The sequence below is a fragment of the Pseudonaja textilis genome, chromosome 3, assembly GCF_049901715.1.
Source record: "Pseudonaja textilis isolate UNSWEBS1 chromosome 3, rPseTex1.2, whole genome shotgun sequence".
Lineage (NCBI taxonomy): Eukaryota > Metazoa > Chordata > Lepidosauria > Squamata > Elapidae > Pseudonaja > Pseudonaja textilis.
Genome location: NC_141992.1, coordinates 158956579 through 158978214, shown reverse-complemented (window position 1 = coordinate 158978214; position 21636 = coordinate 158956579). Strand labels below are relative to the sequence as shown.

General features: G+C 38.5%; 1 protein-coding gene across 7 annotated transcripts in view; it reads left to right on the top strand.

Moving 5' to 3' along the window:
- Positions 1 to 203: 203 nt before the first annotated feature.
- NOL4 (nucleolar protein 4) overlaps positions 204 to 21636 on the top strand; it is a 132259-nt gene continuing 110826 nt past the window's right edge. For 2 of the 7 annotated variants that reach the window (XM_087931210.1, XM_087931208.1), the window contains exon 1: positions 211 to 2282. In XM_087931210.1, the coding sequence (XP_087787336.1) occupies positions 2004 to 2282 (279 nt within the window). In that variant the 5' untranslated portion in view covers positions 211 to 2003. Of the gene's footprint in view, positions 2283 to 2997; positions 3121 to 21636 lie in introns of those variants that run through there. The other 5 variants (XM_026699231.2, XM_026699230.2, XM_087931211.1 and 2 more) reach the window with 4 other exon arrangements.

Genomic DNA, 21636 nt, shown 5'->3' with positions numbered 1-21636 from the left:
GTTGCCGCTCAGCCGTCTCCACAGAAACTTTTGTCCGGCTGACCAATCAGAGGAGAGCGAGCGACGAGCGGGGAGGGGGCCAAAGAGCGAGACGGGGGTTTAGCAAGGAGCTTTTTGCTGGAGCTCAGCTTGCGTTGCCGGCTGTCAGTCCCGGTTCTTGCGCCGCGAGACCTACCAGTAGAGCCACTGAACGAAGAGAGCGGCTGGCGGGGAGGAAGGCGGGGGAGGAGGCGAGCGGGAGGAGAGAGCGGGAGAGCGGAGAGGGGGGGAGAAAAGGAGGAGGCTGGAGAGGCGGGCGGGTACTGACCGTTTTTGCAAGTGCCTTCCTGGGACAAGGCAGAGGCGCGGCGCGCGCAAGGTGCCAGGCCAGCCATTTCTCTCAGGGTGCCGCTGCCTTTCGGATGGAGGAAGAGACACCGAGGGAGAAGGTGACGGGACAGGAAAAGCCATTATGAGACTTCCTCTTACCCCCACGAGCTTGAGGAGAGTCTGAAAGAGAGAGCTGGGCTGAGTAGCGGCCAGAGAGAAGAAGCAGGACTGGACCGGTCCAAAAGCCATGAGAGAGAAGGCGCACGGAGAGAGACAGAGTGGGAGTGTGTCTAGGCTCGCGCGGCGGAGAGGAGGAGGTGGAGGTGGTGGTGGTGGAGGAGGAAGATGGGAACTCCCTTTCCCGGGCCGCGAATAGGTGTTGAATGGAGCAGCCACTGTCTTCCTTCGCCTGCTTGGAGGGTCGTTGTGCGGCACTAGCCATTTGGCTCCAGAGGAGGAGGAGGAGGAGGAGGAGGAGGGAAGAGTCGGTGGCCTGCCCCAAAGACGCCTGGAATCTCAAGCGAGAGCTGAAGCGGCGGCAAAAGAAGGGACAATAATAGGGCCGCTTGGCTGAGGGGAGGCAGCAGGGATGACGGTTCTGCTTAAGCACCCGGACGCCAAACTTCCTCGAACGCCCTGAAGCTGAGGGAGATCTCAGGATAACCTAGACTGGGCGAGTCCTCCATAAAGCGAGTGCCGTCGTTGCAAACGCAGCCCCATCGCCAGCAACCACTCACTGGCCAATAGCCTCCTCTGATTGAATTCGGCCTCTTTCAGTCTCATACCAAATTTGATATTTTCAGATTGGGGGTAGTGGTGATGTGAGGAAACACTTTGGTGAGATTAAAACAAAAACAAAAACCCAGCGCGAGCCAGATTTAAAAAGTGCCCTGCGGTATCGACGTTTCTCTCCCCAACGTGCCCTGTATCTCCTCAGCTGGAAAGAACTTTCTATCCCACCAAAGGCTTCACATTCAAAATGCGGAGATTTAGGGTGAAATAAAAGGGGGCAGTAAGGCCAGGCTGCCCTTCAGCATTTTCCTCCATCCTGCACAACCAGCCTGCTTCTGGAGAAACGGAGTCCTCCAGGATAGACGCAGGAAGACAGCCGAGGGTTGGCTGACTGGGGTGGAGGGTGGGCTTTACTCTCTCCCCCCACCCCCAACCTGCACCATCCGGGCTGAAGCTGATGCCCAGGAGAGAAGAATCCGACTCCATGATATTATTATTAGTAGTAGTATTTTAGCTTCGAACCTTTTGGCTTCGATCTACCCAGGGGCCATGTCTTCAGTGCCATAGAGGCACAATCCTCTGGGGAAGAGACGCTGCTGGAGACGCTGGGATAGTCCTGCCTGGCACAACATTGAAGGGACATTCACGTACCGGAGACGGGGAAGACAAGGCAACCCTGCCGGATTTGCTCGCCTGGATTGTATAAGGAGGGGGACAGCAAGTTGGGGGGATGATCGGGCCCCGGGGCGGGCCACTCTGGAACTGATCGCCAAGCCTACAGAAAGCAACCCCCTCTACGGGGACGGAGCGATTGCCGGGGACCTCCTCCTCCTCCTCTCTCGCTGGGTCTTGGCGTTGGAGCTCTCTTTCTCCATGAGCCCGGGGTGAACAGGTGCCCCGGAGGCGTCGCGGGGATCCGTCTCCGGGTCGGCTTGGGCTGTGCGTGTCTCTCAGGGCGGATTATGGAGAGCGGTGACCGGGACATGTATCGCCAGTTTCAGGACTGGTGCCTCAGGACTTACGGGGACTCGGGCAAAACCAAGACGGTGACCCGTAAAAAATACGAGCGGATTGTCCAGCTCCTGAACGGCTCCGAGACAAGCTCCACGGATAATGCCAAATTTAAATTCTGGGTCAAATCCAAAGGCTTCCAGCTCGGCAGTCCGGACGAGGTCAGTGGTGGTGGTGGTGCTGCTGGTGGCGGAGGGATGCAAGTGCTGTACGTGCCGGTCAAGACCACGGTTAGTAGAGCAATTGTCTGCCTTGTTATTTAGCCACATCGGGGAGGAAGAGTAGGGAGCCGCCGCCGCCACATAGCTGCCACCTCCACCCCCGAGTTGGCTCAGGCTGCTCTCTCTTTCTCTCTCTCTCTCTCTCCTCCCTCCTCCTTTCTGAAATCGCTTCCTCACCACCCCTCCCGCCCATGTTGCGTTTGCCTGGCACCTTCTCCGCTGCTCAGGGCTTTGTGAGCCTTCCTTGCTTTTACGTTGCGAGTGCACAAAACACACCCCTCTACGAAGTCTCTCCGGTTCCTTTCTTCCTTTCTCCTTAACGGGTGGGGGGTGGGGGTGGGGAGCGGGAGGAGGAGCGGAACGAGGAAAAGGGAAATCTAATTTCACCCCCTAAACTAAAACGGACGTGTGTGTGTGTGTGTGTGTGTGTTTTGGCGAGTCCTGTAGCTGCGCACTACCCATAAAGACTATTTCTGTTCGACAGTAGATTTTGATTAGCACCATCCCAAACGGTCGGGTGATTTGGGGTTTCCCTAGAATATCAGTTCTCCCCTTTCATTGTTAGCTCTTATCCCCTGAGCGGTAGGAACGTGCCTGGCTGGTTGCCTGTAGAAGCGGAGGGCAGGCTAATCAACAAAAGAGCCATAGGCTCTCACAGGACCGGATGGGAATTGGTCTCTCGTGCGCTCGCTCGCTCGCTCGCTCTCAGTTGAGCCAGCCCAGAAATGTTGGGAGCCTTGCAGAGGTGGAGGGCGTACACTAAGAGCACCGGGGCTAAGATGCTGGGCTGTGGCGGTGGCAAAAAACATCATTTCTTATTTCAGAAAACGGAAATTGTTGGTTGCAAGTAGGTTGATATTCTCCTTTCGGTATTTCTTGCTTTCTGAGCCTCTATGCTGGCCTTCTTTTACTCAACAACGTGCACACTTCTATACTTTTGATATTAGGATCTGGGTTTTATTTAGAGAAATTTTAAGTTGGGCAAGGATTCGGGGTTCTTTTTTCCTGACTGACCAGGAAAAAAGATTTTTAAATGAAGCATTAAATTGTAGTGGAAATATGCAGAGGAAAATGCCAGAAACCTATCCCTCTGCAATAGTATGTATGTATGTATGTATGTATGTATGTATGTATGTATGTATGTGTGTGTGTATATATATATATGTGTGTGTATATACATACATACATACACATACACACTATATATATATATATATATATATATATATATATATATATAGTGTGTGTGTGTGTATGTGTATGTATGTATGTATGTATGTATGTATGTATGTATGTGATTTACAAAACACTAGAAGTATATTAAATGATTTAAAATGAATAGACTACAGATTATTTAAGGCATTGTTTATTTTTAGTTTATCTGAGGCTTAAAGCTATTTACTGCCATATGAAAGTTTTGTGGATCTGGGGCAATTCACCAAAATTATTTTCTACAAACTCATTAGATTATACCCAGTATTATAATAGTTACATTCACCATAAACCTTTGAAAAGCCTTTAGTATCATAAAATTCAAGTATGAAACATAGGAGAATACATAGTTTCCTATGGTCTTTTTAGATAATGGTTTGTAGATGTTATCTTATTTCTCAAAATGACTCAAAATGGAGCATAAAATTGATTTTGACAAAAGAAACAATGAGAAGAAAGAAGAATCAAATTTCCTTTTTACAATATAGTGATTTTAACAAAATTAGTATTTTTGGCTTTATGTGTATTAACTATTCTATTTCAGTTGTGCTGCTTTACAAGTTTGAATAACTTAATTCTTTTGGATTCTGTTTCCAAACAGTTAATTTTTTTTCCTGATATACTTGATATATATATATATTTCTTGATATAATCTAAACATTTTACTTATTTGCTTGAATTAACAAAGCAACAACTCTAAAGTTACATTTTTAAATATTATTCTAAATGTTGTATCCTGATCCTTTGCATGTCTATTTAAAGCTCAGTGGAGTTTCCCCGCTATGTAAGGGTAAATACAGTATAGTATCCACAGCCTTAGAAAGTGATCAGCACATTAAAATTCACCATAATTCTCACAATGATTTAATGTTACTGTACATTCAGTGACCAGCATGCAATGAGGAACTTGCTTGACATGTTCTCTGAATTATCTCCAGATTGCGTTAATTTTTAGTATGGCACATCATTCTTTGACCAGATAAAATCTTCAATTTTGAAAACTGGATCCAGGCTCAAAGCAGAGGCATTTAAGTCAATAAAATACTCAAGCTAGAGAAGCTTTATTTTATACAGTCCAATCATGCTTTTTACTAACTCAGGCCAGTATTTGTGACTCTATCTGCAGAGGATGCAGAAGTGGTATCTGAATTAGACTACTGTAATTAGCTGCAACTAGCATCTACTTGCATCTGAATTAGACTACTGTAATTAGCTGCAACTAGAATCTACTTAAACATTGGCCCAGAAATTTCAGCAGGTGAAAATTGCAGCTAAGATTTTATGCACTAGTCAGAATATGTAACTTCTGTACAATAGCTACTAGAACATTTCTGGGTCCAATTCAAAATGCTGGTTCTCACTTTTGAGCCTTAAGTGGTTGGAACTTGGATCCTCCCAGATGTGCTTTTACTAGTCAGAGCTTGCTTGTATTGAAAAGTAAGGAACAGAGGTCCTTCCTCTGTTCTGAAGGCTGTTGATTAACTTAGGGGAGAAGATTGTTTCCATATTGTTTCCATGCTCATTGATCCACCTTCCAGTTTTCAAGAAATCTTGTACATTTATTTTTCCAAGCACATCCCAAGCACACAAAAGAGCTTTATTCTTTGATCTGATGTCTAATTGCATTGCTCTTAGTTTGCTTTGTTTCAGTGTGTTTAGTTTTATTATTTTATTAGAAGGATTTTGACCTGAAAGGATGACTTATAAGTTAAAAATGAACAAATTTTAATAGATTTAAAATAATTAATAGTAAGTATTGCTAAGACTAAATGTATCTTCTAATCTAAAGTATCTTTCACGGAACCAGTTTCTGTAATGTGGATGATTATTTACAGAGATACTACTGAAGACCCCCAGCCCCCACCTCTAACAACATCTCTAAGCACAAAATGTGGTCAAGGACAACATTACCCTTTGGTCTACTTCAGTCTTCCAGACCAACATGGAAGAAAAAGAGTTAAAATAGTTTCTTTTAGGTTTAAATAAAATTCATTAACATCCCATGGAGACACAGGATACATCTTGACCCCACTTGAAGAAAAAGCAGATTATATTGTTGTTTATTGATGGTTGACTTCAGAGAGAATTTCAAGTTTTTCTCTCTCTCCTGCCTCCCTTCAACTTTATATACTAGCACCATGGACAAATGAGTTTGGGTCTCCTTGTCTGACCTCTCATTTATGTTCTGCTTAGCAATTTATCACCTCATTCATTCCAGCAACTTACAGTAGTCATAAGAAGTATTTAATCATTTATATGTGCAGTACTTTGTAACTGTTTATTGTTGCATTATTATTACTGTAACTTTTACTAATATTTATGGTGCAGACAGTGTAACTTCAAGCCCAGTTTAATTTTTTTAAAAAACTTTTTTTTACAACTTGAAATGCCATACATAAAATTTTAAATATAAAATTAATCACCAATGATAATCATTTTGGGGACATTTCCAGCAATTTTAACATGCATATACATTGTTTACCATTTCAACCTTTTGAAAAAGTTAAATTTGTCCAGAAGTATTTTCTCCTTGAAGCTTTAACATGTGTGACTATGCTTTGCTATCAACCAGAGTCCTTTGCTTCTAAAGGTTCTATAATCCACTCCTGCTGGTAATTAGACATCATTACTGCTGCATTAAAGGCAAGGAGAGAAGAGGACAGGCTGGGGCTAATTAACTACTTGATTCTAATGAAAGAAAAAGACACTGATAGCAGGTGGGAGTTTGCACCAGGACAGGCTAGACACACAGCGATGACTTCATTGAAGCAAGAATAAGTTGTTGTTTTACATTAGCAGGATTTTAATTTTCCTGTTGATTTCATGGGCTGTGAATAAAACTAAGCTTAGTCAAAGTTATCCTCTTATTTGATCGTTATATGCCTAGTGAAAATCTGAAGGTCACCACATTTAGTTTTATTAGTATGCACAGGGAGGGAGTATTTAGCATGTTGATGTCAGGATTAATTCATTTTAGTATCTTAGTCTTCTAAGAGTAATAGGAGTTAATCTGTCTTCAAGTCTTCACATCACTCTGTGGTATAGGAAATGCACTCTTGGTCACCAGGCAACAACATCCTTCAGTACAGCCATTTTAGGTCTACAGTGGGCCAACACACAGTGGAGTATTTATATGTACAGCTTAGTGAACAATATGCCTCTGCACTTCTCCCTCTGTTACTGTTTTTGTTAGCAACTCCCTTTTGTTAAGCTCAAGCTGCACTTTACTGAAAGGATACAAGGAAAGGATACCTAAAGAGGTTTTACATAAAACTGTTAGGTGAGAAAAAAAGTCAAATGAAAGACAATAATTACTATGAAGATACTACTTAGTTGAGCCAGTGATTCTGGAGTCAGTGCCTGAAACTGTAGTTTCTTTAAGATTATGAAATATAGATTTTTTGATTGAAAGTAAAATTGCAAAGATTAAATAATTAGTGTACTAGTTGAAATAATGTTTACCAATTTGAAAACAAATATTTATTTAAATAATAAGGCTACAATTAATGTTATATTTTACTTCATACACAAAGTGATGGATAGAAAAAACATGTACACTGCCACCTTTGTGTGATGCATATGCTTGGATTCATACCACTGATTCAGTAATGAACTTTACTACAGATTAATATTTTAGTTCACGGAATAGAGATTTGGAAATGTAGCTTTGTATTATACTTTAAAAAAAGAAAAAAGTGTTCAGCATATGATAAATGGCATGCTCTTGATTTGTTGCATCATAGTACAAATGCTTAAGGAAGAGTATAAGTACTTGTGCCACTAAAGTTAGGCATGTTTTTATACCAGAGTTTCAGTGATTCTGATGCTACTACAGACACATAGACAAATTATTAACACTGGATTGAAAGTCATACTCATTGTTATTTAATAATTTATGATAGTGTTAAAGTATGTATCATTAAACCCTTCTCTTGATCTTACACTGATAAATTTAAAGAGCTTAAATGAAATGTATTTTGGAAAAACTGAAGTCTACAAGATAATTAACAAGCCGCTTTGTCATATGATGCATAGTTCATGCTATAAAAAGCAGAGCAATATAATTAGGCAAATTTTATTGGAGATTTGTAACTCTGTATCTTAGAGTTCACATGTTTATCTTACAGTAGCTCAAACAGGGAACACGATTATTGTATCCACTAGATTGTTAACCAATTGTAATTTCAGTTAGGCGATGTAGATACCATATTTTTATTTTACATTTTCCTTGAATAGTAATTCAGTAATAAAATTCATGTTTTGCATTCAGAAGTTCCAGTTCAGTCTCTAATCTTTTGAAATAGCTCTGGGAAATAGTTCTGTGTTTCATCTGAAACCTAGTTGTTGCTATTTAGTATACCTGATGCTAAAATAAGTGAATGTTCTGATTTAATGAAAAGGTAGTTTCCTAATATGTATAATTATTGTGTTCTGATTATTTTTAATCTTTAGTGTAGATTAAAAAATAATTCTGGAAGGGGTAGATATTCATGAAAACTGGTAGTTCAGACAGTTGTGTATTTAATGAAAACTCTTTTGTGCTGAATGCTTTAATATAAAACGATATATTCTCCAGGATATAGTCTAGGTCGGTCACTGGAGGTTTTGTCTTCCAGGCTTTCAGACTTGTGCTGGAGCCCATCTTCAGGGAAGTTCTCTCTAGCAGAGTGTGTGCTGCTCTGTGTGTGGTATTTATATGGTGCCTGTTTTATGTGTCTTTTTAGATGCTGATTGGGTTGTGTTGATAGCTGGCTTTTAAGTCATTGGCTGTCATTTGCTGTGCGGCCCAACCCTCACCTTTTAACTACTTGATATGCTGGTGGTAAATCCTGTTGGCTGAGAAGGGGCCTGTTTCCCAGGCTTCATTCACTTCCCTGGCTGTTTTTGTGCCTGCTCATCCAACAATCTTAGTAGCTGAAAAATTGAATGTGTGTCCTTGTTCATTGCTGTGTGAGGCTACAAATTAGTTTGGGTCTCCTTGTCTGACCTCTCATTTATGTTCTTGCAATCTGATGGTTAGCTTCCTCCCCATCTGTCCTACATAGTTATGGGAACAATACATACAGGGGATTTGGTAGATTACATTGGAAGTATCTTCCACCTCCAAGCAATTTTTACAACCCATAATTTGTCCTCGTATGGCAGTCTCGGTGTTGTGTGCGATGCCCACTTGCAGATCTCAGAAGCTGCATTGTACAGCTTCTGAAACATTTTTGATATATGGCAGGGTGTGCCATGTCCCTGAAAATGGGCTCCAGCATGAGTTTGAAAGCTCAGAAGACAAAACCTCTGGCGTACTGATAATCGATCCAGATTGTATCCTGCAACATTGTCTTGGGACACATATATTTACCTTCATTCGTATGTATTTTCCTACCGATTTCAGAGAAAAATCATAATATAGCTACTTGGTTATATTTTGTACCTAGTCTTCCCCTAATTTTTTTAAAAAGAAATATTTAGAACTCTTGAAGACTTTGATATGGCTATTACACTGATATTTTTTAATGTGGCTCAAGTAGATTTCCAGGATGTCCCAAAGTTGCTTTTCCAAAAGGCAACTGGACTTTCTTGTTTTTTTCCTTTGAAAACATTTCACTTCTCATCCAAGAAGCTTCTCTGGTTGCCTTTTGAAAAAAGTACTTTGGGAAAACCATAACCAGGATGATTGAGAACCTCTACAGATATTTAGAATTCCAGGAATAAAAACAGGACATCTTTATTTAATTAAATTAATGTTAAGAAAATTATCCTTGGGCATATTTTTAGAAGTTTAAAAGTCTTTCAGATTTCCAAAGAATTCTTGGTAAGGATAACATTTCATCTTAAAAAATTCCTTTGCAAAAATTTATTGGAATCGGACATGAATAAAATGCTATTATACCACTAGGAAGGCAAAATAAAGTCCAAAAAGATTGTATTGACTATGGAGCCAAACCATACAGCTCAGATTCATAACTGTCCATTAAAAATAACAGTGGTACATTTGGGAATGAAATCATTGGAATAAACAGCTGATCTACATAATTTAGTCCATTTATACAAGTGCCATCATAACATCATCTCACTCATTTTCACAAATTCTTTTTGTCTTAAGAACTTGTTTGTCTCAAGAATACTATTTTTAATTAATCTTTCATTGTAAGTTTTCAAATTCTGAAGTTTTGAAGGGCACCTAATATTATTATTTCTCTCATCACCATTTATGTTTTTAATCCCTTTAATATCTGACCATCCAAACTTAAATCCTCAAACTCTTAGCTTCTTTTTTATAGAAATGTGAAGTCCATTCCTTCTGCAGATAATCCGAGTTGAATTTTCTGTGGCCTCTTCAGCTATAAATCCCATTTGATATTAGATGGCACAGGACAACCAAAATCTGAAAAAAATATAAATAGCATACTTTTATTTTGTTTTCTTAATAATTTCCAAGATACCAAGAAGGAGTTTTGGGGGGGCTATTGTGCATATTGAGAGCCTCATCTTCTCATAAAATTATTTGCATGGGAAGCTTGCTCATTTATAAAGACGCACAAACAAAGCTTGCTTTGAAGTATACCAAGTCTGTAGAAATCATTTTGTGTTCTTAATAATTTGCTTGGAATTTTATCATCTTACATAATTGTTATTTGCAAATATTATATCTCACTATTCATTCTTTAGCCAGAAGCTGATACAAGTTAAATCACATCAATTTCAGTTTATATTGTCTAAATGCACACTATGCCATACTGGATTCGCTCAAGTAATAAAGCACAATTTATGGACCATAATGATTTCCTTAATGCTACATATTATAATTTGACATGTTGTATGAAAACCAGCAGCCCTGGTTGCGCAGTGGGTAGAATGCCATATTGCAGGGTAACTCTGCCCATGATCTAGAATTTGATCCTGATGGGCTCAAGGTTAACTCAACCTTCCATCCTTCCAAAATCAGTAAAATGAGGACCCAGATTGTTGGGGGCAATATGCTAACATTATAAATCACTCAGAGAGTGCTGCAAAGCACAATGAAGCAATAAATAAGTCTAAGTGCTATTGCTAAAACAATATGCTTAGCCCCCTATTCTTTTTAAATATTTTGTTCTATAAAAGGACCAGCCCTTTTCTTTTTGATTGCTACATTAATTTATGAAATGTTTATGGGAAACTTTGTCAAAAACATTTTGGAAATCCCATTATTCAAGTTTCTATCTGTATCTGCATTTCTAGTGTGCACTGGAATTTTTTCATCTACAAGCTTAATGGCAAATTTCTTTTTTAAAAAAATCTTTGCCTTATTTATTAGTCTCAATATACTCAATACATCAGAGCTTATTTCACTACATGTAAACATTGCCTGTAGTTTATTGGTTTTTTTTGCTTTTTTATTTGTAAATAGTTTTGGTTCTTCAAAATGTCTCATCCTTTAATCCAATCGACACCTGATTTTCTTTAAAACAGTTGTGAGTTATGTGACATTTATTGGGTTTGCCTGTAAACTGGAGTGCATCCACTAAGATTCCAAAAGGATCAATGTAGAAGCTTTATATACCATTGTACTAATGAAAGACCTATCAAAGTTGAGATATCAATTTCCCATATACTGACTGTTTTCCTGCACTATACCCACTTCCTTCCATTACGTAATCATTGTCATGAATGATGCATGGATAGTCACATTTGTTTGGTTAATCAAAAAACATATTATCTTTCTTTTGGAAAAAAAAATCTTGGGCAGGCTTGGTCAATATTGTAACCTTAAGGTTTTTTTTTTAAGAGAAGATCAGGCCAACTCAGAATCTAGTTATAATTACAGTTGTAATTACACAATAACTTTATTTCCTTTTGTTTTTAGTATGGTAAATTATTCTTTTTTTATTTTGCATTATTATTATGTTTGTTTATTTGAAAATGGATTAATACGAATTATTTGAGTTTTTTTTAAAAAGGGCTTGCTTTTCCAAAGCTGGCCTTATTTCTATTTCTCTATCTAAAAGGGCTTAAAAATAATCTTCCCTATTATTTTCCATATTATAATATTCTTCAGTGATAGAAGCATGGTTCTTATGACATGGGATCGGATAGTTTGCCAAACCTGTTTCTGGATGTTCTATTCATGCTAGTAATTTATAGCACCAACTACACATCACTACGGTCTATATTAGACATCACTATGTCCATATTAGTGATATATAATGACAACTAATGCTAGATGACATTATAAATAGCTAGTCAGGAGAGCCTTCTAGGTTATCTGCAGAATGCTTTGTTTTCATTGTTGGTGTGATAAAACATGAAGTACTGTCATTTATAATTAGCAATCTCTATAATATTCTAAAATATTCTTATAAATTATAAATATATATAATTTTAAATACCCATAGTAAACAATAAAATTAATAATAACAATTAAAATGTGCAGTATAATATGAATGATGCAAACTAAGGGAGAGATTTGGATTTGATCAGAGTCTGATTTTATAGCAAACAGGAGTAATTTGGGGGAAAATATTTCCCTAGGACAGAATAAATGTGTAACTTGCTTCAACCTGATTCTGGGTCTTCACAAAACTCCAGGCCCAATCTATTATTCTGCAATTCTTGCATGCACTATCAGAACTATTCTAATAGGGCAAGAGAAGCAATATTATATTGCTTATAGAAAATATAACAGGAAGGAAAGGGGAATTTTGAATTCAATGACTGAAAAGTCAATTTCTATGAAAGTTGGTATGTTTACAGCTGTGTAGTTTTCCTGTAAATTTTCTTATGTTTGTGTGAAAAACAAAAAAGAACCAATATTTGACTGTTTCTTATGATAAGACAATGTGCAATCTGAACTTGTTTTACGAATTGTATTCCAGAAACTAATACAGATTGAACTTTCCCTGGAAGGACTTACAGCAGATTTATGTAGTTCTAGATCTTGCCCTCAAAACTCATCACATGGTTACAGCACATGCTATAATATAAAACATGTTTTTAATAAAACTGACTTCATTTTATACCCTGTCAATTATAGTATTTTACTAAGAGGAAATTCCTAGCTTATTAAAAATTACTGGAAAATGATGTATGATCTCATGTCCTCGTAATTACATTTTATGAGTAAAACTCTGAGAGGTTAGCTTTCTCTTCCATCTTTACATAGACATGATTGCACTTGAAAACAATAAATTCCTGTAAAATCATCCCATTCATCTGTGCAAAAGCCAGCATGCTTGTCCTCATAATTGCTATTTGCTCAGACAGCTGATTTTACTTCCATATGCAAATTTATTTATCATACATAGTTACCCATCTCACAAGAGATTTCCTTATAGGACAATTGCAGAAGATATAGGCAGACTGACCACATATATTTTATAATAGAACTACTACTGTGGCTGTCGGAATATGCTGTGACCTGAGAAATGGAGTTCAGATCCATCTTTCTTTCATCTTTCATTAAGGTAGTCTCTGTCCCTACACAGCCTAGGCCTGTGATGGTGAACCTATGGCATACGTGTCAGAAGTGGCATGCAGAGCCGCCTCTCCGGGTACACCAGCCATTGCTCTTCTGGTTTTTGGCACATGCATGTGTGCCAGGCAACTAGTCTTTGTGCATGTATGCAGGAAACCAGAAGGCCAGGTGGCTGGCGCATATGCACTCACCAGAAATTGGAAGCTCAGCTTCCTTGCACGCACAGGCACACAGGGGAACTGCTCTTCTATATCCGGTGCTCCCACACGCGTGCTCCCATTTCAGCACCAAGTGCCGAAAAGGTTTGCCAACACTGACCTAGGCTATCCATTGGAGTTATGTGTCTCCTTGAGCTATAATCTTACATCTTGTCTAAGTTTGAGGGCAATCAGACTATGTGGCATAGCAAAAAATTCAAAAGTAGGTAAGGGCAAGGCAGGCAGCTTTTTGTACTCTGACCATGATGAACAGACATGAATTGCTATGTCATGACTAGTCAAGAATGATCATACACTGATGTAAATATCATTCCTGACTGCTCTATTTTTTCTCTTTTAGGAATAATTCATTTTCCTCATGTGACTTTTTCTCTAGGTACCTTCTGTTCAGAATATTTATAAAATCATAGTGTTGGGAGGAGCAATTTAGGCAATTGAGTTCCATTCTTCAATTAGTGTAGAAATCCATACTAAAGCATCTTAGGCAGATGGCTACAAGATTCTCTGCTTACAACCATAATGGAGCTGCCCATTATGGTCACAAGTTGTGATAGTTCTTAAGTGAGGTGACCATGCAATCAGCTTAATAATCCCCATCCCTGTTCTCCCCAATGTGATCATTAAGAAACTGCATGGGTATTTAAGCAGAGCATGGAGTGTCTCAGGTGTGGGGATGGTCTCGCTCCCGAGATACCTTGTGCTCTGCTTCATGACACTTGGGTCCCCACTCACATTGGGCCAACTTCCCTTCTCTACCAGGTCCATGTAGGCCTTGGGCCTGCTTTTCACCTTACTGGACCCTATACTCTTCTCAAGCCTGTCACTGATCACTCACTTTTTATAGAGCTCTGGAGATGGCCTACACCCATACCCTTCTTCCCACGTCTGATTGCTTACCTATCTTTGGAAGATGTCTAGAGTTCCAAAGCTCACATTAGGGAAGGAAGGTAGACTGCTCTGCCCCCTTAGCTGCATAGTTCCATCCCAGAAGCGAGTGCCATTTTAGTAGAAGCCACAATTCATTGCAGTTGCTCCAAAAATGGTGATTGCTTCCAGGATGGTGCCATACGGCCTCCAGGAACACCAAAGGGAAGAGAGAAGGAGGGCAGGCCACTTTACCCCTTGGCATCCCCAGGTTGCATCCCTGGGAAACAAGGACCATTTTTGGAGTGGCCTCAGTTCATTTCAGCCACTTGCTTCTAGGATGGAGCCACACAGCCTAGGGATGCTTTCTGAACACAAACTTTGGAGCTCTTCCAAAGGTAAGTGTGCAACCAGTGATGAGGGCAAGAAGGAGGGTGTGGGACCAAGTGGAATGAGAAACAGACCCAAGACCTGTGGAGGCCCAGCAGGAAAGGATGGGTAGATATAGGCATGGGGGCACTGCAGCATCCCTGTGGTCAGTTGTAAGGGAGAATCCACCAAATTTTATGGACATCACAGGAGCACTGCAGTGGCTCTAACCAGGTCGTCAGTTGCTTTTAAAAGGTCTGTTGTAATTTTGAATGGTGGCTAAGCAATTGCTCATAAGTTAAGGACTACCTACACTTGTCTGAACACATCCAATGAAGGAGAATCCACTAGTACGAAACTATTTTTTACTATTATGATTTTTTAAAAAAAGGATCAATTAGAATTTGCCTTTTCAAAGAGAAGAGCTCTTAATCCTCCACTGATGTCTTTTCAGATATTTGAAGAGTACTACCATATTTCTTTGACCCATTATCTTTTTCTAAGACTAAACATGCCCCATCCCTTCGGTCTTTTAATCCTTTGATCATCCTTGTGGCCTTCCTCTGAATCTATTCCAATTTCTTCAAACCCTTTTTAAAGTATGTCTAGGATCAAAAGTGAATATACTGAAATGATTACACCTATGATTTGGAAATTAGATTTCTATTGATGCAGTCTAAAAATAATTTCCGTGAGGAAGTGGGTCTGTGTGTATTGACAGCTGTATCACAATACTATCATATCAGTTGCAATTAAATATTACACAATACCCTATTGTAAAGTATTTTGTTTTCACAAATACTATTACTAAAGCCAAAGTCCCCCATCTTACTGTTTTATTAAAGGCAAGAAACATATACCTGCCATATTCCTACAATATATTAAGAAAAATTCTATCAAAAATTGAGATCAATGTACTCTAGCAAGATGTTTTGTTGACAAATTTATGCTGACTTCGGGGAATAGATTGTTTTCAAAATGCTTCAGGTTCCACCCACATATAGTGTGGATATATACAGCAGTTCACCAAGACTCAGGGCATATGGAGTCAGCATGCTGGCCAATACCTTTCATCTAACTGGCTTCATCAATCATATATTCTGAACAGTCATGTTTTTGATACCCTTTTGGATTATCTTCTCAACCACATTTTGATAATGTAGGTGGTATGAAATTTACATTGTATACACAATGCTGGTCATAGTCTCCAAAGCTGAAAAGCACAAAGGAAAATATCTTTTAAATGAAAGAGAGATGGTAATAATGTTGTATGTGCCATGGGTAGAAGAAAGGTTTTCATGTTGATGGAGGGTCATCAAATATTTGAAGTATTTTCTAATATAAATTCTTATCTAACTATGTATGGAAAGGCTTGAGGCTCCACTGTCTTCAGAGCATGGGTTTGAATCCCGTATCTGCCACTTTCATGTTATGGCTTTCTTAGCATTCCTTCAGGAACCAGATAGAAACCGTAGATACAGGCAGTTTTAAAGGGAGCATTTGTTACTACAAATTCCAGACAACAAGATGGCAGGAGGTAACATAAAAAGGCAAAAGCAGGAAAACAGGTATGACTTGTAGGTGAGAACTTAGTTGGATAAAGGCAAATTCCAAGTCAAGCAGTCCAAGGTCAAGCTGAAGACTTAGGACACCAAGTCAAGGGAAAGATGTGGTCTTAGTCAGTAGACAAACTGGAGTCATAACTAACTGATACCAATCAAGAGGCACAAAGTTTCCTAGGTAGCATCTTCTTCCCCTTTCCCCAAGATAATTCCCACATTCCATTTCAGGCTGTGATTGTATCTCTTCCCTTCATTCTCCAAGCTCATCCATACTTTCCAATACACACACACAAACATAGAGCCAGAACTTAAACAAACAAAGGATTTTATTTTGGACAAGATGATATTTATTCTTAGTTACTTTATCCTAATAAAGTAGTATGATCTAATTTATATAAATGAAAATACTATTAAAATATGTGTTTCTGTGTATTTTCAGAATAGTATAAGTACTATAAGAAATTAAGTCTTAACCTATTTTATTTTCCTCCTCCTCAAATCTTTTTCCTTCAGTTTTCACTTGACATGTACTGCGTTTTCTTCCTCTCCTTATCTCAATTACCGATATTTGAATATAAGTGAGTTTTCTCCTGGCTGTCTTATTGCCAAAGCCACTCATTTCCCATGAAAGCCTTTAATTCACAAAGTTTCACTGTCCAGCTTTTGAATTTTGTGTGGGCATATGTTCATTCACAATGTAGAGTAAAAGGAGAGAGGCTTAACCGACCAGTTCAAAGATTGATTGATGAAATATAAAATGAGATGGTTCATCAAGGCACTCCAGACATAATGACAACATTAACTTATGTCTGTTTGACCATTTATTAAAAATGAACTGCTGTGGGTGACTCCAGGTAATAAAATAAGATACCACTGTTTCATTCCCTTTTCCTTCCTTCTTCCCTATATTGAGCAGGCTTTGATTTGAAATTTACCAATTGAATACATGCATCTGTAAGTCAGTATAGATAAGAATTATCTTACAACCATTCATTTAGTGCCTATTCAAAATAACAGCAGAGAAAAAAGTGACATAACTTTTTTTTCCCTTGTACTTGTAACTTTTGCTGCACCCTCACAGTCATGTGATTGAAATTTGGGCACTTGGCAATCAATATATATTTATAACAGTTGCAGCATCCCAGAACTATATAATCACCATTTGTGACCTTTCCAGATGACTTCTGACTAGCAAAATAAAGCTGGATTCCCTTAACAAGGAAGCTGGATTCCCTTAACAGTTGCACAAGTCACTTAACAATTGTGATGTTTTGCTTAACAAATATGGCAAAAAAATTGTCCAGGATTCACATAACAACTGGTAATGGAAATTATTCTAATTGTGGTTGTAAGTCAAGAACTACCCATTGAACACTTCTTACTGCTCAAGTATCTGCCAGCATATATAAGACATATGTCAATGGTATCCAACAAGGAGCTTCCGGTTTGAGCTTCTTCATCGACAGACCGAAACCTTGTCTCTGTGAGGCTTCGATCCGTGCTCGCCGCTGGAGCTCCCCGAGCTGGCTGGCTTCGGGGCTAAAACACCCCATAGAGGTGGTGAAGAGGGGGGAGACTGCCTCAGGGTTGAGGAGAGCTGCATCTCTTCTCCCCAGCTGGCCATTACTCCCTTTCACGAAGGCGGTTGCAGCGGTAGTCAGAAATGGCCACCACAAAGAAGAACTCGACCGGAAAAGAATGTGCAGGAGGAAGATAAGAAGAGAAAATTTTGGTTGATTGGGTCAAACAGCAAAAGCAACAAATAAGGTACCCTGGAATTGAAACTATTAAAAAACAATAACATTGTTCCTTAAGAAGATTTTTAAGCTGCGAAGGAGAGAGAAAAGGGAAAAGATTTGGTTTTCTCCTTTTCCTATACTGACAGCTAAGAGACTTAAGCAAGAAATTGGAAAAAAAATCCACTTTGACATCAATAGGCATTTAATGCTGAGAATAAAAAGTCAAAGGGATAATAAAGATTTCTGAATAATTAAAAGCTTTTGAAACAGGAAAGGAGAGAAAAATAATAAAAGGGCAGGATCTGGAAGGGAGGAGACTGCCTGGAATTAAAAAAGAACTTATAGCAAAATCTCAACAAGACTTCCAAAAGATACATTCTAACTGATGTATTGCAACAAAAACCCGAGGAAGAGAAAGTCGAAAAAGAAATAAGAAGATATAACTCGGGACTATCTGGATTACTTGATGATTTCTGGATTCTTGGTTATTGCTTTGAATGACTAAAATCAATTGGGTGGTTGTTTAAAACTGTTTAAAATGGCTCCACTTTTAGAAGAACTGAAAATGGAAGATTGGGAAAAACAACCCCCCCCCCCCAAAAAAAAAGAGTGAAAAATAAGCATAAAATCAGAAAGCAACAGAAGAGGGAAATGCAGAAGAGAGAATTGGAAATAGAGAGACAAGGGGGTAAAAAGGGGAGGGAGAAGATGAGAGGGAAGAAAGAAAGGAAAAGAAGTCATAAAGGACAGAAACAAAATACAGAGAAACAGGGTCTATTTAGAGATAATGGGTGAAAATTTAATGGAAAAAGGGATTCTGCAAAGGTTCATAAGATAGTATGGTTATATTAGAAACATAAATAATTTTAGAAAATATGAAACAATGTATGATTAAAATGTCTGATAAAATAGCTATCGTAATTCAGTGGAATGCTTGTCAATAAATAAATGTAATAAAAGGTATATTTAATGATTTATAAAACATACGTGAAAAGAAATAAGGGAAAAATTAATTATGGAGATTATATGTGTTTTTAAGGAAGTATGATATTTAATTGAAAAGAAGTGTTAAAGATGTTAAGATTTTAATGATTATTAACGATAGAACTGAACTGGAACGGAATGAGGGTTTATAATTACATATATTTACAATCTTTTTTTAAAAAAAGAATATAGTGTGTATTATAAGAATGTACCAAGCAGAATTCGATTGGAAGTTATGTTTTATGTATTATATTGAAGGTCATAATCTTAAGGTATGTATTGAAGTTTAAATAAGAGTTGTAATTAAAAGATATAAAGGTGTCATACTCCAACTAGTAACTACAGGAGAAAACTTGTTTAATGAGAAAAGATAATATGAAATTGAAACAGAACAAACAAAAGTATAAATATAATGATTTGAATTGAGATGAGATAATCAAATTAAAATCAAGAAACTCAAAAGAGGGAAAAAACTGTATAGAAAATGTATAATAGTATAAGATATGGAATAGAATACAAAAAGGAGCATGAAATTGAGTTTTGTGTCTGTATAAAGAAGTTCAACCCGGGACCATGCTATTTTCAAAAAAGATGTTTTGCTTGTATTTTGTATGTGTGAAAACTCAAATAAAACTTTATTTAAAAAAAAAAAGAACTACCCATTGAACACTTCTTACTGCTCAAGTATCTGCCAGCATATCTAAGGCATATGTCAATGGACTCCAACATTACACCTAAAATGCCATAGTTGTAAAGAGACATGGCATTTTTTCAGCAAATGCCTTACTTCCACTCTGGCTTGTCAAAAAACATGTGACAGTCAAGGGTTATGAGGTTGGATCGGGTGGGATCCGACCGGTGTAACTACCGGTTCAGTGATTTATGATTTGCATGTGCATGTGAATCGTCATCAGCTTGCTGCCTGGACAGCTGAGCAGCACTGCGCCCAGGTGCGCAGCGGTTCAAAAGGCACTTTTCCCCTGCCTTTTCAACTACAGCTGTGCCATGCAAAGCAGCTGAGGTTGAAAAACCAGGAAATAAAGGTCAAGTAAGAGCCTGGGCAGGTGGGTGGGCAAAACAGCAGCAGACATAGAACCGGTTCTATGTCTACTGCTCTTCAGAGCTACCGGTTCTACAGAGCCAGACGGAACCGGTAGAATCCCACCCCTGGGTTGGATCCACCAGAAATTAAATGAGCTCAGCCTTGTGGAGTTATACATTGCCATTTAATCAATCCTTTTATGCTTTAACCCATGTTTAGCACAGGAATGCAGCTATAATTGGTAACTTTATTAAATAATTCAATGTATGCAAATATGTTCCCTCTACTTCTACTTATCTTCAGGTTGACACTACTTTTTGATTACTTTAATAGGTCCGATCATAGCACAGTTATGCTTTACAACTTACCACTAGCAACTATCAGAAACATCCACAGTTTTATTTGATCTCCTCCTTATATTATTCTCATTTTATTATAAGATTACATTAACAAAATCTTGCAAGTCTGAAAATACGTTTCTCCTTCCATATCTTTTACAGCTCAAGGAAAATAGAGAGTCTCTTCTGAACCAATTACCCTGCCCACATTCCTGCTGTGGGCTAAGTTGGTTTTTATCTGACAATTGTCTTGGCTGCATCTCTTCACCTTTTTCCCCAAGGTCATTCATACATACCACCATGGCCTAGGGGTTACAGCCTCAACAATGCACAAGCTAGTCCTTGGAGAAATCTGATTTGTATAAAGGGGGGGCATGAATGATAGTTTTTGACTATCATTATGGGATATTTGAATATTTAATAATGTCATACAGACTGGCAATGAGCGAGTCTTTCAACAATCTATGAACCATATTTCCATAATCTCTTGAAAAACTAAATTATTGTTGAGATGATACATATACAGTATTTATTCTGAGGACAATGTATTCCATGACAACCAAGTGCATATAGTTCTTCAGTGTCTTCATGACAACCGTCTCTGCATTAAACTCGAGAAATGCACCATTGTCAGCCTATACTAGATTATTTGGAATGCTATATTTCTTCTGAAGAACTACAGATGGATTCAACTAAAGTACAATCTGTTATCTTGGTATTCTCAACCTCACTCCCCCAATATTATTGAAGAAACCATGTTCCTTGGGCTTTAACTATTTTTATCCTAAATTTATTTCTAAATTTACAACAATGGCCACAACATTGACTTAGTACCAAGAAGGTAAAAGGTTTCGGAACTGACTTTCTAAAATCCAACAATCCTTTCTGCAAGTCATTTTTCAGCCACACTTCTGTCATCAACATCTTGTCTGCCCACTTATGGGAAAAGCTGATACCTTGATTTGGTCTTGGGACCTGTGTGTTTACAATTTGCTCCTGAGTTCTCAGTAAACTTCCCTCCATGTTCAGTTTGTTTTTCTACAGCTGCTACCATTGAATGAAACTATGAGATTTTTAACAAGAAGCTGCTGGCTATCAAGAAGCAGTTCCAATGCCTGGATTGAACTCACTACCCTTAGGAAAGATCATAAGACTTTAAGGCATATTCTCACAGGGTTATCCAATGTTAGATCAACTGGGCACATTTTCTTCTTTTTGAATCTCTTACATTTCAACCAAGAATTTCATGTCTTAAGACTCTCCCCCAAATTCTCTTCTACATCCTGAATGGATACCTCCTCCATTCCTATCTTTCTCACCTGTGAGAGATACAGAGTTGGATTAATTGAATCTACATTCATCAGGAGCAGGATCCTTTATGAATAGGCTATAAGGAAACTCCTTGCAATTCTCTTTTTCCTGTAGCACAGAAATCTGTACCAAAACAATTATGTTGCTCCTAGAGTAGGGGGTTTTGCAACCCTGTCACCCTAATCACCTACTTGGGTATTCTGAGGTCTTCAAAGCTACCCATCTTCTCTGTGACTTTTAGTGATTTCATGTCCAAGTAGAAGTCTGGAATGACTC